The sequence below is a fragment of the Takifugu flavidus genome, chromosome 10 (genome assembly GCF_003711565.1).
Source record: "Takifugu flavidus isolate HTHZ2018 chromosome 10, ASM371156v2, whole genome shotgun sequence".
NCBI lineage: Eukaryota > Metazoa > Chordata > Actinopteri > Tetraodontiformes > Tetraodontidae > Takifugu > Takifugu flavidus.
Window position 1 is genome coordinate 11,620,822 of NC_079529.1, and position 15,764 is coordinate 11,636,585.

At 39.4% G+C, this 15,764-nt stretch overlaps 2 protein-coding genes and 1 long non-coding RNA gene across 5 annotated transcripts; 1 reads left to right on the plus strand and 2 right to left on the minus strand.

Moving 5' to 3' along the window:
* Positions 1-22: 22 nt before the first annotated feature.
* On the minus strand, positions 23-3,085 carry LOC130532644 (uncharacterized). 2 transcript variants are annotated; one of them, XR_008952386.1, is made up of 3 exons: positions 2,728-3,085; positions 1,611-1,698; positions 23-1,531 (listed from the first exon to the last, which is right to left on the minus strand). It is a non-coding gene; the product is annotated as an uncharacterized LOC130532644 (long non-coding RNA). The 2 variants fall into 2 exon arrangements; XR_008952385.1 differs by lacking the exon at positions 2,728-3,085 and adding an exon at positions 2,033-2,697.
* A 714-nt stretch (positions 3,086-3,799) lies between these two features.
* Positions 3,800-5,601, plus strand: LOC130532540 (eukaryotic translation initiation factor 4 gamma 3-like). 2 transcript variants are annotated; one of them, XM_057045239.1, is made up of 6 exons: positions 3,954-4,093; positions 4,171-4,495; positions 4,580-4,698; positions 4,792-4,876; positions 5,081-5,218; positions 5,350-5,601. In XM_057045239.1, exons 4-6 carry the CDS (start codon positions 4,843-4,845, stop codon positions 5,496-5,498), a joined length of 321 nt encoding a protein of 106 aa, XP_056901219.1. In that variant the 5' UTR covers positions 3,954-4,093; positions 4,171-4,495; positions 4,580-4,698; positions 4,792-4,842; the 3' UTR covers positions 5,499-5,601. The 2 variants fall into 2 exon arrangements, 1 of the variants encoding a protein (XP_056901219.1); XR_008952357.1 differs by having other exon boundaries at positions 3,800-4,093; positions 4,792-5,218.
* A 4,245-nt stretch (positions 5,602-9,846) lies between these two features.
* Positions 9,847-15,334, minus strand: gprin3a (GPRIN family member 3a). Its single transcript, XM_057045090.1, has 3 exons — positions 14,754-15,334; positions 12,777-13,825; positions 9,847-12,526 (listed from the first exon to the last, which is right to left on the minus strand). The coding sequence occupies exons 2-3, from the start codon at positions 13,303-13,305 to the stop codon at positions 11,532-11,534; spliced, it is 1,524 nt and encodes a 507-aa protein (XP_056901070.1). The 5' UTR covers positions 13,306-13,825; positions 14,754-15,334; the 3' UTR covers positions 9,847-11,531.
* Positions 15,335-15,764: the final 430 nt, after the last annotated feature.

The window sequence follows — 15,764 nt, forward strand, 5'->3', positions numbered from 1 at the left end:
AAGAATGGAGCCGATCGTGCACCCTCTGTAGTTATGCGTTCTGTGTACTGAACTCAAAAAAGAGCTTAGTCCAAAGGTGAAGCTGTCGTTTTACCAGTCAATCTATGCTCCTACTCTCACCTATGGTCATGAACTTTGGGTAGTGACCAAAAGGACAAGATCACAGATACAGTACGCAAAATGATTTTACTCTAGAGGGTGCTTTGGTGCTCCCTTAGACATAGGGTGAAAAGCTCAGTCACTTGGGAGGAGCTCAGAATAGAGTCGCTGTGCCTTCCTGTTGAGAGGAGTCAGCTAAGGAGGTTCAAGCACCTGTTTTGGATCCCCCTGGATATCTCCCTAGGGAAGTGTTCCAGGTATGTCACACCGGGCATAGGCCACGAGATAGACATGCTGGAAAGACTGCCTCTCCAATGGCCTAGGATTGTCAGGGTTAGGGAAGTCTGGGCATCACTGCTTCGGCTGATGCCTTTCTTACCCAGCTCCAGATAAGCAAGAGAAGACGAGATACAATTTTCTTTCATGTTTTTTCAATTTTATGTTAATTTCCTGAACAAGAGCTTTCCCCAACCGACTCTAAATACATTTGCTGCACAAATTTGTTGCACAAAACCAACTCTTGGTTATGATTTTAAACATAACAGGCCTTTCATAGGTTTTTATATGAAAAAAAGAGTTTTTTCAGGAATTGTTTTTGTGCATTTTTTTTGCTAGCAAACATTTCAACATCCTGCTGCTGTTATTTGTTTTTTGATCTCATTGTTTTCAGAAGGCTATGTGGTTCTGTCACAGAGGGAGACCTTGCTAAACTTCCGTCTTTTGTCTCACGTGTGTGTGTCTGCACTTTGTGTGCATGCATGCGCGTGCATGCGTGTGCATGTGCAGCTTTGAAGTTGCAGCTTTGAAATTTCATTGCATCACATTTGCCTTCTTGGAGAACTCCAGTAATCATTCAGAAAAGGTCCAAACTAACCAAATCATTTCATCACGTTAGAAGTCAGGTCAGTCACATAGCATCTTCTTTTTATATAGTGCAAATCTTTGCTAAATGAAAACACCCACTAGAAAGCCCTTGTTGTTTTGTTTGCAAAACCTTGTCTAATGATCAGCTGACAAAACAATCAACTTATATGGAATGAATGCCATCATTGTTATTTGTGTTCCCACAAAGTCGAGAGCAGCTTCAAGTTAACAGGGCGATGCTACTTTTAATCAGTCAATCTATCAAAATTTTAACACATTTTTTGTCTGAACATTGAATTGATTTTATGCATGTGGAGTCAAGTGTTCTAGTGCTTATAATTTTCAAAGTTACACAGATAATAAAAAAGTTCACATTTAAAAGCTATTCAAACAAATGGCACTTACTGTAAATTTTACCTTTTGAAGGTAATACTCACTTCAGGTCAATGAGGATGGATTTAGTCAAACTCCTCTTCCCCCACAAACAGCAGCCTCCCTCTTTTACTTCATAATGGATGTTGTGAAAGCTAACAGTGGCTCCCTGTTGCTGGGAAGCTGAACCTGCAGGCTGAAAACAGCTGTTTTAGACAACATTATGGATTACAAGCGTATGTCAGCATGAAAATGTAAGGAATTAAGGAAGATACCTGTTGTTTTCTAGCTCCATTTAGGTCAAGCTCAATGTTCATTTGGACATCTGACATCTTCTCACTCTTTCACCTCAAAAACTAGTCACTGCAAAACCATTTAGATTTAGCTAACGAATGAAAGCTGCCGCCAACTCTTCGGTTTCCTATTTAGCTGTTTTAAAAATATTTCACTTTTAAAATTAATATGGACAGTAACAAATTTGATTAAATGGAAAGCAGTTGTATGTGTGTGTCTGAGAGTCAGAGAGAGGGATAGAGAGAAGGTTGGAGAGAGAGAAAGAGCATTTGATGGAAGATAGGCAATAGAAAAGGTACAAATCTGTTACACAATCAAAACAAAGTCTAACTCAGGGACTCATTACCACAGAACGTCATTGTTCACATGTAACACTATAGTTACCAAAAATGTTGAGTGTTACCTGAAAGTCATCCAGAGTAAGGGCACGTCAATTACATGTTGTTCAGGTGTCTGAGAGAATTTCAGAAAAATCTGAACTAAAGAGAAAAACTTTTCCAGCTTTGATTTATTTCAGAAAGTTGCAAAGACGCCAAACCCAAGAGACAGAAGTTTGCTCATTCAGCAGTCTTGATGCATTCTCCACAAAGAAAATTATGATATCAGGAGAAGGAGAAGATCAAGCTAAACACTACAGAATAGCTGTAGGTCAAAGTTCACCACTATTGTAAATTTTTCCATTCTTTGTAATGCTGAAAAACATTTTGACAAAGCATTGATTGTATAATAGATTGTATAGAGATTCTTAAGTATGTAAGGTGAATTATTTCATTTATTATCCCACTATGTTTATTAATGCATAACTTCTATTAATTAATACAGACATTACATCATCACACAGGGTTAGAAATTAATTAACGCTATTTCTTCAAAATATATTAAACAAGAAAACATCAAAGCTCTTAATCTTTATGTGATGTTAGTATTTACTATTTAATGCTAAATAAAAATTCTGCAGAAACATAATCATTTACATATATACTAATTTATTTATTCTATACAGTTTCAAGCACAAAACTCTTAAGTTTTCATTATATGTAATTATTTTCTAATTAGATACAAGACAATTTCAAAAGTAAAGAAAAATTTCACACCTACTTAAGTCAGATGAGAAGAAAAACCAGATTAAACAGATAAGTGCAGCAGTGCAGGGTTCATGTTTGAGAGAGAGGCCGCGCCCACACGGCAAAACAATTGGACAAGAATGGAGATTGAAAAAATATAAAACAACAATGTATATGGGGAAAAGGACAAATGAATGAAGACAAAAACGTACCTTTTTCACATCTGAACTAGCACTGGGGGAATATTAATCAAATATGTTTTTATATCGTGAAATATTTTTGAGTTTTAATTACTTTTGGAGTATCAAATTGATTATTTCAAAAAACAATGGAGAGTTTTTTTAAAAGTGAAATTTTACTCTTGACTATTGTAAATAAAAGTGTTGTAAATAAAAGTGTTGTAAATAAAAGTGTTTTTTGATTAATATGTTAAGTAAATTTTCCAAATTTCCAATTCACACCTATCTATCTATCTATCTATCTATCTATCTATCTATCTATCTATCTATCTATCTATCTATCTATCTATCTGTCTGTCTGTCTGTCTGTCTGTCTGTCTGTCTGTCTGTCTGTCTGTCTGTCTGTCTGTCTGTCTTTTTTCTGCATGAGGAAAAAAATAAATAGATCTAAAATAGATTTATTTTACTTTATAATTAAGTTATAAAAGAAAGAGGCTTTTTCATACCACATCATATCAAATAAGAATTAATTGGCAGTTTTAGAAAGAAGAAATTATTATAGAAAGAAGAAATTATTTATAGAACACTTGTTGAAAACCATCCCCATCTGTTGGTCAATAGTAGTAATTTCAACTCAAAGATTAACTATTCTTTTCTCTTTTTTTGCATGTTTGTAAGAAACGACACATCAATAGGTGTTTTACACACTGTTAAATACTTACAGTTCATAATAGGTTAAAAAGTATTTATAAATACTTAAATCTAAGAAATGGTTTAATGTCAATTATTAATTATAAATTATATGGTTTACTAATCAATAACAAAATTATATAGTTTATATTACAGTCACTACCCAGGAACATTAGTAAAATAATTATAATGTGGCAGGACAAACAGATCCAAACACAGTTTTTGTTAGTTCTTTTGATAAAACCAAAACAAGAATGAAAACAGTAAATAATAAAAGTGCACCAAAAATGAACATGGAACAGGTGAGAGGTACACATGCATTTGCCACACAACCCAGAGGGAAACCAGGGGCAAAAGACAGTCCCTCGCAGGTGGCTTGATCAGTCTGTCCTAACGACTGCGACGCTCCTTTTATTTTCTTTCTTTTAGCCAAAACTCAACAGCTACTGTGGCCTCATTTGCAACCTAATGAAGAAGAAGATGTCGTCAAGAATCAAATTCATGTTGCAGGATGTTGTGGCCCTAAGAGAGGTGAGACTCTTTCATGGTTAAATCAGGAATATATTCTGCAAGTTGAATTCTCATCACATCTCATGTGTGGCCTTCAGAACGATTGGGTTCCCCGAAGGAGAGATGAAGGGCCCAAAACCATCCAGCAGCTTCACCAAGAGGTGAAGCAGGCTGAGGAGAGGGAGATGCTCCAGTTGAAGAAAGCAATTCCTGGGAAGTTCAACCAGGACTTCAGACGCAACTGTGATGGAGACCGGAAGCTGCGGTACCAGAGGGGCAGCAGCTCAACTCTTGGGTCACCAAAACAATATGAATGCAGGAGCATGAGAAACACCTGGGGACCAAAACAAAGAGAACCTGTGGTGTACCTGGATGAACAGCTAAACAGAGGAGCACAGATGAAAGAGGTCAACAAAATTCCAGGTAAATAACTGAAAAAGCCAAAGGATTGGGTGCATTTTTAAAGCTGACACCTGGATGGGGTTTTTCACTACTTGTTGCTCTCAGTTGAACACAAGAACCAGGAGGAGGCACGAGCGCAGGACTGTGAAGAAGAAGTGTATCAAACACTGAGAAGACTCCTGCAGAACAACTCTGTCAATGATTAAATAGAGGAGTGGATCCAGGTAACTCCCCATGAGAATGACCTTTAAACTGGATTTTTCTAGAGATTATGACTGTAGGCATGAAACTAACAAAGGTTCCTCTCCCCCTCCCAGAACACCCTCAGCAACAGGCAGAGGTCATCAGACGGGTTTGTGAGGGCCTTGATGAGAGCAGTGTGCCAGTCAGTCATTGTTGACTGTAAGTGTTCTATAAAGTCATATAGAGGCAGAAAGCTCAGCCTGTTTCTGTCCAAAAACATGATTCATTAGTTTTACTCCACACAGACGTCTGTTTTACATGATGTGAGCACATCCACAAAACCAGTCTGGGACACTTTATGGTCCATAATTAGATGTGTTCAGTTTCTTTACAGTGGTGTGAAGAGAGTGTTTGTGTTGTCAGGTGGGGTTTATACTCTCAACACCTATCAGCTGCTCCAGAGAGTGAGCCTCCTCAAGAGGTTCATCAAGGATGACCAGAAGCAGCTGGTGGCCCTGAACGTTCTGCAGCAGCTGGTGGTCCACATAGACCAACCTGATGGTGAGTGTCCCATCTATCCACCTCAACGGTCACGGCTTTGTTCATTTTAACTTTGAACTCCAAATCCAGGAGCCAGTGGTGTGTTTCTATTGACTTATTCCTGTGATTTCTGCTGGTGTGTGTCCGTGTAGGTCTGCTGCGGATGTTTTTTGATGTGCTGTTGGATGAAGAAGTCATCCAGGATGAGACCTTCTTTAAGTGGAGGTCATCCTCAGTCAATGTGACATCCGTGACCAACTTCTTCTCCTGGCTCCAAGAGGCGAACAGACGGATAAAGTGAACTTGGGGAGCCAAAAAAAATATTATTTTTATTTTTTTAAATCTGCATTATTTCTTTGTCAATAATTTCATCTGTCTTTGAATAAAATTCAATTTATGTCCAAATACAAGTCCTTGAATATCATTTGTGTTTTAATGAAGTTGGGTAATAAAGTCCCGACTGGCACCATTTATCCTGATGTGATAATCATGTTTTACTTTCTAAAGGAGTTTTGGTTTATTGAGGTTGAATGTTTAAGACAGTAATAAACATTGACACTAAAACTACCTAAAGAGCCTAATCTCTAACAAGTATTAATCCCTTATTATGGTTAATGATAAAATGCTATCTAAAGTAAAATAGATTCTGATATTTTGAGCGTATTTCTTATATTTGTTGTTTGAGTGATACTAAAACACTCAGTAATTACACTCAAGCTTGATATGATCAATCAATCAACCAATCTTTATTTATATAGCATCTTTTACAATCAAAATTGTTTCAAGGCGCTTTCCAGAATCCCAGGGCCTAACCCCAGACAAGCAACAGTGGCAAGGAAAAACTCCCCTTTCACAGGAAGAAACCTTGAGCAGGACCAGGCTCATGTAGGGGGACCAACTACAACAAGTAGAAACCAACTACACAAGAAACAGCATCACTAGTCTACTTGATAAGATGAGGAAAGGAAAGGAAAGGAAAGGAAAGGAAAGGAGAGGAGAGGAGAGGAGAGGAGAGGAAAGGAGAAGGAGAGGAGAGGAGAGGAAAGGAGAGAAGAGGAGAGGAGAGGAGAGGAGAGGAGAGGAGAGGAGAGGAGAGGAGAGGAGAGGACTGGCACAGAGCACAGAAACACATACAAAAATACACTATATTGAGCCGGCTGAGTGGGTCAGAGGTTAAAAGTAGAGATGGAGTCAGCCTCCCTTACCTGGACTGGGAGCTGGTTCCATAGAAGGGGGGCCTGGTAGCTAAATGCTCGGCCCCCCATTCTACTCCTAGAGACTCTGGGAACCACAAGTAGACCAGCATTCTGAGAGCGGAGCGGTCTATTGGGCTGATAAGGTATCACTAGCTCCTCCAGGTAGGATGGAGCTAGGCCTCTGAGGACCTTGTAGGTCAAAAGAAGGGTTTTAAAAATTATTCTAAATTTAACGGGCAGCCAATGAAGCGACGCCATTACAGGAGTTATGTGATCTCTTTTGTCAATACCTGTCAGAACTCTGGCTGCAGCATTTTGGATCAACTGGAGGCTTCTTAAAGAGTTGTTGGACACCCTGATAATAAAGAATTACAATAGTCCAGCCTGGAAGCAACAAATGCATGGACTAACTTTTCAGCACCATGTCGCGTTAGTAGCTTCCTAATCCTTGTGATGTCCCTCAGGTGAAAAAAGGCACTTCTGGAGACTAATTTAATGTGTGAAGGAGAGGAGAGAGAGGAGAGGAGAGGAGAGAGGAGAGGAGAGGAGGAGAGGAGAGGAGAGGAGAGGAGAGGAGAGGAGAGGACTGGCACAGAGCACAGAAACACATACAAAAATACACTATATTGAGCCGGCTGAGTGGGTCAGAGGTTAAAAGTAGAGATGGAGTCAGCCTCCCTTACCTGGACTGGGAGCTGGTTCCATAGAAGGGGGGCCTGGTAGCTAAATGCTCGGCCCCCCATTCTACTCCTAGAGACTCTGGGAACCACAAGTAGACCAGCATTCTGAGAGCGGAGCGGTCTATTGGGCTGATAAGGTATCACTAGCTCCTCCAGGTAGGATGGAGCTAGGCCTCTGAGGACCTTGTAGGTCAAAAGAAGGGTTTTAAAAATTATTCTAAATTTAACGGGCAGCCAATGAAGCGACGCCATTACAGGAGTTATGTGATCTCTTTTGTCAATACCTGTCAGAACTCTGGCTGCAGCATTTTGGATCAACTGGAGGCTTCTTAAAGAGTTGTTGGACACCCTGATAATAAAGAATTACAATAGTCCAGCCTGGAAGCAACAAATGCATGGACTAACTTTTCAGCACCATGTCGCGTTAGTAGCTTCCTAATCCTTGTGATGTCCCTCAGGTGAAAAAAGGCACTTCTGGAGACTAATTTAATGTGTGAAGGAGAGGAGAGATTTTGGTCAAAAGTTACTCCAAGATTCCTCACAGAGAGACTAGATGCTAATGAGATACCATCTACAGTGATCATGTGATCTAATCTATCCCTGAGAGGTTCAGGACCAAACACCATGACCTCCTTTTTTCCTGAATTAAGGAGGAGGAAATTTGAAGACATGCAGGACTTTATGTCTTTAAGACAGGTCTGAAGCTTCACTAACTTCTCTGTCTCCTCTGGTTTCATGGATAAATAAAGCTGAGTGTCATCAGCATAACAATGAAAATGTATCCCATGCTGCCGAATAATGTTCCCTAAGGGAAGCATGTACAAGGTGAAGAGGATTGGTCCATGTACAGAACCTTGTGGAACTCCATGGCTAACCCTACTGTATAAGGAGGGACCACCATGGACATGAGCAAACTGGTATCTATCAGATAAATATGATCTAAACCAGTCTAGTGCTGTCCCTTTAATCCCAATCACATGTTCCAGTCTCTGTAACAGGATGCTGTGATCAACTGTATCAAAAGCAGCAGAACCAGAATAGAGACCAGTCCATGATCTGAAGCTATGAGAAGATCATTAGTGACTTTAAGAAGTGCCGTTTCTGTGCTGTGATGAGCTCTAAAGTCTGACTGAAACATCTCAAACAGGCGGTTTCTCTGCAGGTGCTCCAGTAACTGAGTCACCACCACCCTCTCGAGAATTTTAGAGATAAAAGGAAGGTTGGATATCGGTCTGTAATTTGCTAGCACATCAGGATCCAGTTATGTTTTTTTAAGCAACTGTTTAATTACTGCCACCTATTGCAAAAGAACTGAACTGCCGCTCAGTGGTAAAACATCCTTCAACAAGTGTAATGGTATGGGATCTAAAAGGTTGGCTTAGATCTTTGATTAAAAGAAGACATCTCAGAAAAATTTCTAGGGGTGAAGGAGTTTAAGTGGAGACCCCGTGTGATCTTACAGTCCCAACAGCTGCTAATAATGGTCTTGCAGCGGTTGGAAGGGACAGCTTTATCAGTGAAGCTCATGAATTCTTCACCATAAGGGGCGAAAAGGATATGTGGATCTAAAACGCTGGGGCTAATGGTTAATTTGGCCACAGTGCTGAAAAGAAATCTGGGATTATTCTGATTTTCTTAAATTAAAGAAGAAAAATAGTCCGTTTTAGACTTACAGAGAGCCTTTTTAGGCTAAATGGTAGGTATCTATTTTACAAGAATAACACTTTCTTTATAGTCTTTGCTCTTTTTGCTTGAGGGTCCTGTGATTTAGATCAGTGAGCACACCTCCTCTGATTTACTATTTTCTTTTTCAGGAATAGAAAGAAAATCTCGCAATAGAGTCAAGTGTGAATGTTAGTGAGGCTGCTGCACCCCTCTCATCATCAGAAGCATCAGACTTCTCGGCAGAGTAAGCGGACACACACCCAGAAACAGAAGATGTTCTTCGGATCTAGCTTTGGTGACTTAAGTGTTTGTGAATAATTCAGATAAAGTGTTGAAACATGGAGGGACATCAGGCGAAAACACACAGTAGTTTAAAGAGAAATCTAAAACAATGCCAGAAGGAACATTCGGCCAGCACCTTGTACATAAAATTGAGTCAAATGTAAAAACCAAAACAAGCAAATAATGAAAAAAAACCTTTGCCCATGTCACCTTCTGTAGCAAAAATAATGCTGACACATTTATTTTGTTTTTCTGTGTATTTTGTCTTGAACTAGTTTTCTGACTTATTGCCTGAAGAAAATGTCAATCTCTTCTTGTTGTAGGTTGCAAAAACTGGGATCAGAGAGGATGTTGTATCCATGACAAGTGTGGTAAACTCTGATTGGCCAACTATGAGACTGAAATGATTATTCAGAGGAACACAAGCAGCAGTTTCCCTAGAACAGATCAGCAGGCCTGTTTAATAATTATCTTCAGTTCGGAGGACTCTGGATGTGCATGTTTACCGGCAATTTAGAATTTTATAACACCATCATCATAATTATAACCATTAATATTAGCACAGATATTTACACATTTACATATTGTTTTAGTCAGTTCTCACAAATTAGTCCACAAGTAAAACTGAAAACAATCTAACCATAAGTGCAAGTTTGTGAATGAAGCCAAATAGACAGCAAATAGACAGCAAAGGAAAGTGATCCAAAATAAGATGCAAATGTTAAAATAAGGAAACAAAATGCAATGTGATGGAGAATGCATGAGGGCTTAAGTGGTTCATGCTTCATTTCATAAGAATGAAGTACATAAAAAATGTAATACGAGCAAAGGGAATTTGCTGTCATCTTTAATCTGCTCAAAAACAGAGTACACAGAGTACACAGAAACTGAAGTATTACTGCAAAAACATGGCCATCCCAAATAGACTGGGTTCATACTTTAAAGCTGTCAGTAGTAGTACTTGATCTGTTGTGCTAATGGCAACATGGTTGACAATAGAATCAGGTGATGGTAACTCAGTCTGTACTTCAAGTCCCAGTGCCTCCTTCAGACTTGGGTCCCTTACCAGACGCTGGGGATTCTGAGGGTTCTACGTAAGATCTTAGCAGTTCCTAGGACTAGTAGCAAAACCATTTTCCACTAGTGAGGTATGGATATTTTCTTGAGCTGCATGTCAGATGGGAGAACCCAGAGGATGTTTTAGTCAGAGAAGAGATTCGACAGAGATGTGTTTTGTGATTTTCTGTATCTTTAATAATACTAATTCCACTGATACCTTAGATTCATTTATATGGATCTCAATTAGCTCCACCATTACTACAGCTCTTACTGGGGGTCCAACACATATAGATAAAGTTGTGGAGTACACTAAATAATAATGCACAACATTGCAACATAATAAAGTGCTACTAAACAAATTTTGCATACAAGCACAACCACAATATAAATTCAAAGAGTTTGACATGAAACACAAAAGGCATTTAAGCTAAATACAGAACAAACACAAGGCAAGCCTGACCAATGTCAACCATAGCTATTTCATATTATTATGTACAGTATGTTCAGTAATTGCATGTCCAATCAGTAAACTTTTATAGTATTAAAACAAAGTATCTTTACAAAGTAATGCTGTTGTTTGCCCTATGCTGACAACGAGCTGGCTAATTAACCACCAGTACTGTCTGTCTGTTGTATTTTGTGCTTTCTTTCCTACTGAGCAAAATGTAAATTCAGCCTGCCAGCAACATTTGAACAACTAAGCTAGTGTTATTGCTGGTTGATTTTCTTTTTTTTTTCTTTTTGCAGTTATGTACTATGTGCACAGTCGTGTGGATTTTATTGCTGATGATATAAATAATTTACTGAATTTTCTGTAAACATTCTGAAAAGGGCCAAACCAAACATTTATCAGGGGGATTTCTTTCTCCTCTACCTTTATCTGTGTTGCACGTCAACATTGTCATGAGTTTCAGATAGCACTGTTATGAAGTCCCTGCCCTCATTGAATCGGTACCCTAGTCAAATGAAACACCACTGTGACTGTGCAGTACTGCGTTGTATTGATATCAACCATGTAAAGCTGATACCCTGTAGTGGAAATGTACATATTGAGATGATAGTTGGGGCCAGATGTGCTTCAGTGAACGTGAAAGTCATACCTGCATTGTGAATAAATAACCACATTCTTATTAGAAGTTCTTTGGCTTTCTTCCCATTGAGCGAGCCATCAGGTGATTCTGTTTCACCTTAATCCCCTCAAATCTGCTCCCTGAATTCATCAGTAGAAAACATGCATCATTGCATGCAGACAGCTTATATACAGTATGTCTACAATCTGTATGCCTTAAATGTAGCCTGTCTCAAATGTCTTTTTTTGGGTTAAATTTAGCCCCACTTGATCCATGGAGAAACATTTGTCTCACTATAAACAGTTTACATGGTTGAAATTACAATAAAACCTACTTGACATGATCAGAGCAGTCACGGGGGTTGTAGTCCAATTTGGGAGGTTTAGTCCATGACCGAGGATGCCTTCCTGCAGCATGTGAGAACTCCACCCTTCCTCTTCATCTTCACCTTGTTGTTGCAGCAGATGGACCTCCTCAGAGAAGTAATTTGTTTCTTTTGCTCCTTTATCTTGCATTCAAGGTGAGACTGGATGGCCACAGCCAGACAGTCCATGTCAACAGAGGCACCATACACCTCCCATGTCATGCCCTGTTTGTCCCAAACCACTTCCTGCGGCTTACCCATATTTTCTCCTTCCTGCTCTTCCTCATTCAATGTTGGATGGCCTACATTTTTTTCTGCCTCCTTATTATGTTGGATACTGAGTGAAAGGTCAGAGTTCTGTTGGAAGCTAGTAGTACACAGACAGGGAGAAAGGGAGGCAGCATTGTCATTGCCATCAGAACTAAGAACAGTCCGGCTGCTCAGCTCAATATCGATTTTGCAGACGTGATGAAATGGTGCTTTGTTGACACAAGTCACACTATCTGACTGATGGCAAGGAGAGCCAATCAAAGACGAGGTAGCTGTAACCTTTTGAGGTGTGGAGCAGTTGTCAAAATCCACTTGGGTGCCGACATCCCTCAGCTGATGGAACCTGTCACTGATGTCAGTCATGGATGCAGAGTCCCTGACTGTCCTAGACTTTGCTGAATGAGTGGGAAAGGCAGTAAGTGGATTGAGAGAAAAAATCCCAACAATATCTTTGCCTCTGCCAATCTCTGGCTTTCTATTCTCTTCCTTGCCAGGGGAGTTATATGTAATATTGGTCTTGCCGGTGTCCTCTTGGGATAAGACCATTTGAGTCTGCGCGAGTGATTTAGTGCTGGCATCAAAGGTGAGACCACGACTAAGAATCTTATGTCCTGCTCTAGTGGATTTCACATCCCTTGAAACAGCAGTAAGTGCTTCCTGGGGTTCTGTTGTAGACCATCTCCCCATTGTCAAGCCAAAAGTGGTTTTGGTTTTGAGGCTAGAGGTGGCCATCCGTCCAGAACCTACAGACAGTAAACACATATTATTCAATTACTATTTTCCCTAGAACTGTATCCTAGAACTGTAACTTAAAACTTTTAATAATTCTGCATGTTTTTTTCAGATAACTAAATATAATTTATAAGGATGGAATTGAAGATAAGTGAATGGCAACAGAGCTCTAAAGACAGACTTTTCAAAGACAGCATGTAATCGTGTAACTTTTTCTGACATTAAAAAAAATAAAAAATTCAAACATTGCTGTACAATTACCTGGAAGAGATGGAAAACTTTGCTGGCTCTCCTTGGTTGGCCCAAGAGAATTGGGACTTTTGGCAGGAGCAGAACCTGGTTTGGTTTTGGCTGATTTCATTCTAGGAGAGAAATTCAGGGGTGGAGACAGATCCGCCAGAGCTGATGTTGAAATAAACAAACCTTTTTTGTGTGTAAAATAATTTTTGCCAACTTCAAGATCAGTACTCAGGTTTTCAGCGGAGTTTTTGGACTTACAGGCCTCAGCATTAAACCCTGGACTGGGCTTTTGAATGGCACTGGATTTGGAACTGGCTTTACTCTCCTTGAACTGAGATGGATTGCTAGTTCTAATCCCACTGGCTTTTCTTTGAGTCGATCCTTTAGGATTTGGATGAACTGTATGATTTGTCTTTGAGTCTAACTGCTGAGTTTTGGCAGTCAATGTTGTGGATTTACTGGCCATTGTTGATTTTTTCCTCAAGCTTATCAAGTCTGAGGCTTTTAATTGTTCTTGGTAAAGGTGTTTCTTGGCTTCTGACATTATCATGATTCCTTCCTTTCCTTTCCTTTTTTTGTCTGGAGTGTTCAACCAGGGTCTTCTCAGCCTTTGATGCACAGTTTGTAGATTCGTGAGAGTGTGTTTAGGAGACTGGGACTGCTGCTCAACCACTGTTGACTTAATTGAGGCTGGCAATATATTTCTTTTTAATGATAAATTATCTTAATTCCTGGTGGGACATGGAAGGGTTGTAAGGGACCTTGTTAACTTTTCATTTCCCAAGGAAACTGTGACACCTCTTTCTTGTGCTGTTTTTGCTCATCACTGACTGCTCTGATGTGTCAGTGGCCTGAAGGGGGGGAGGGGGGTCAATGGTGAAATCACTGTGAGGTTGATGTTTGGCTTTGCCCACCTTGGTAAGACAGGTTGTGTTTTGTTTACAGAGTCAGAAGGACCCTCTTGTGGGATAAGGTAGCTGGATTTGATGTCATTTGTGACATCTTGCAGGTTCCCTTGGCAACAGCATCAAGCTTCTAAATGTAACATTTCAGCTATTGGTGTTGAGCATCTGTGTGGACAAATGGATAAACAAATGATCAATAATTGATGAACAGTGTACAAAAGTCAGCGAGGATAAAAGTTATTTTAAATATCACAGAAAAGCATTAACTGCCATTAAGGAACAAATATCAAACCATTTAGATCAGAGGTCGGCAACTCAAAATGTTGAAAGAGCCGTATTGGACCAAAAAAACCAAAAACCAAATCTGTCTGGAGCCGCAAAAAATTAAAAGCCTTATATATGGCTTATAATAAAGGCAACACATGCTGTAAGTGTCTATATTAGCTGTATTAATCTACTTTCCAAATGATAAGTAGGCTACAAATACATAAAGAGCATTCATGATTAAATGTTTATGTTCCCTGCAATGCATCCTGGAGAGAATGACGCACCACGTGACTAGTCTGCTGTACGATGGTGCTTTAAGTTTAACTTCCATTATAATGAGATGTTGAAATTAAATATTTATTATACATATTTTTACAGCATTGTAAATCTTTAAGAATGTTTGTCATGTTTTTCCTCCTACAGAAATTTTATTAAAACAAAAAATATATTCACACTATGTTTTTCCATTTTCACATTTTTGAAAAAGCTCCAGGGAGCCACTAGGGCGGCACTAAAGAGCCGCATGCGGCTCTAGAGCCATGGGTTGCCGACCCCTGATTTAGATGTATAAAAATATCTGATGATGCAGCCATTTCCTCTCAAACACATCAATCATCTTGAGACTTGGTTCTGCCTGCTGTACACCTTCATAAAAATGACCAAAATATCTGAATCAAAGACCCGATAATCAAAACTAAACAGAAGCTAAAATATATAGTAGGACTAGTAAATTATTAAAAGCATCTGCCTGATGACCTCAAAGAGCTACAGTAATTTTAACTCCATACACTTATTGCTCATCTCAACATACCGGCTCTGCACTCACCTTCTGCCCTCTTCTTAACTCACATCTTTCCTGACATTGTGTCCATCTGTTTGTCTGTCCCAGTGCCTTCTGAGAAGTGAAGCTCCAGCATCTGCTTTGCTTCTTTTGTGAGCTCTAAGACTAGATGCAGTCATGAATAAATTAACTAGGGGGACAAGCGAACTATAACTGAGCAGAACCTGAAGTGGTTGGATGTTCTGCTAAACCACTGGGTGGAGAGGTGAAAGGCATTTTTATGACTACAAATAACAGTATTCAAGGTTTCAGTCTCTATTACTCTGTGCTGAGACCCTGGTATGTGCTATCCTTAACCCCTTTGGATGTATGAAAGGGTGATTTTTATTTATAGCTGTCAATCAGGTGTCACATTTCTTTCAATAGTCTGTAGTAGTAAGACAGTGAGCATGTTTGATTGATTAGCTTGACAATGCAGCTGAGCCAGATATGAGGCAGATTTGTTTAAAGGACACACCGTCTTATCTGTGCACTGTTGGTTGCATAGATACAGTAGTCAACTGTCACTGCCACCTGAGGGGTACTCCGTGTGTGTGTGTGTGTGTGTGTGTGTGTGTGTGTGTGTGTGTGTGTGTCTGAGATAGTGTAAATGTTGGGAAATCTAAATTTTAAAACCTGTGATAGTGGTTAAATGGAATAATTTTACTCTTGTATATGCACATACCTAAAGTACAATAATACAGTAGAGAGGGTGGGGGGGGGGGGGGGGGGGTTGTTTGTTTTTTTGTAGTCTTGACAAACTTTGAACTGAATTCAGATTTGATTAGATGCTATTGGAGCACATTTCTTCCTTCTAGCTTTATTTTGTTGTTGTCACTCATTGACACTATATTTTCCTAACCATTGTTATTCTTTGTACAATGAAGATTGAATTTAGCACTTAACACTTCTCAGAGTCAAAACGACATGTTTGCACATATTTATGTTTAATTATTGCACAAGCAAAAGTTTAACCTTAAAACAGAAATGCAAGATTTTCCCTCCAAAGAAGTATTT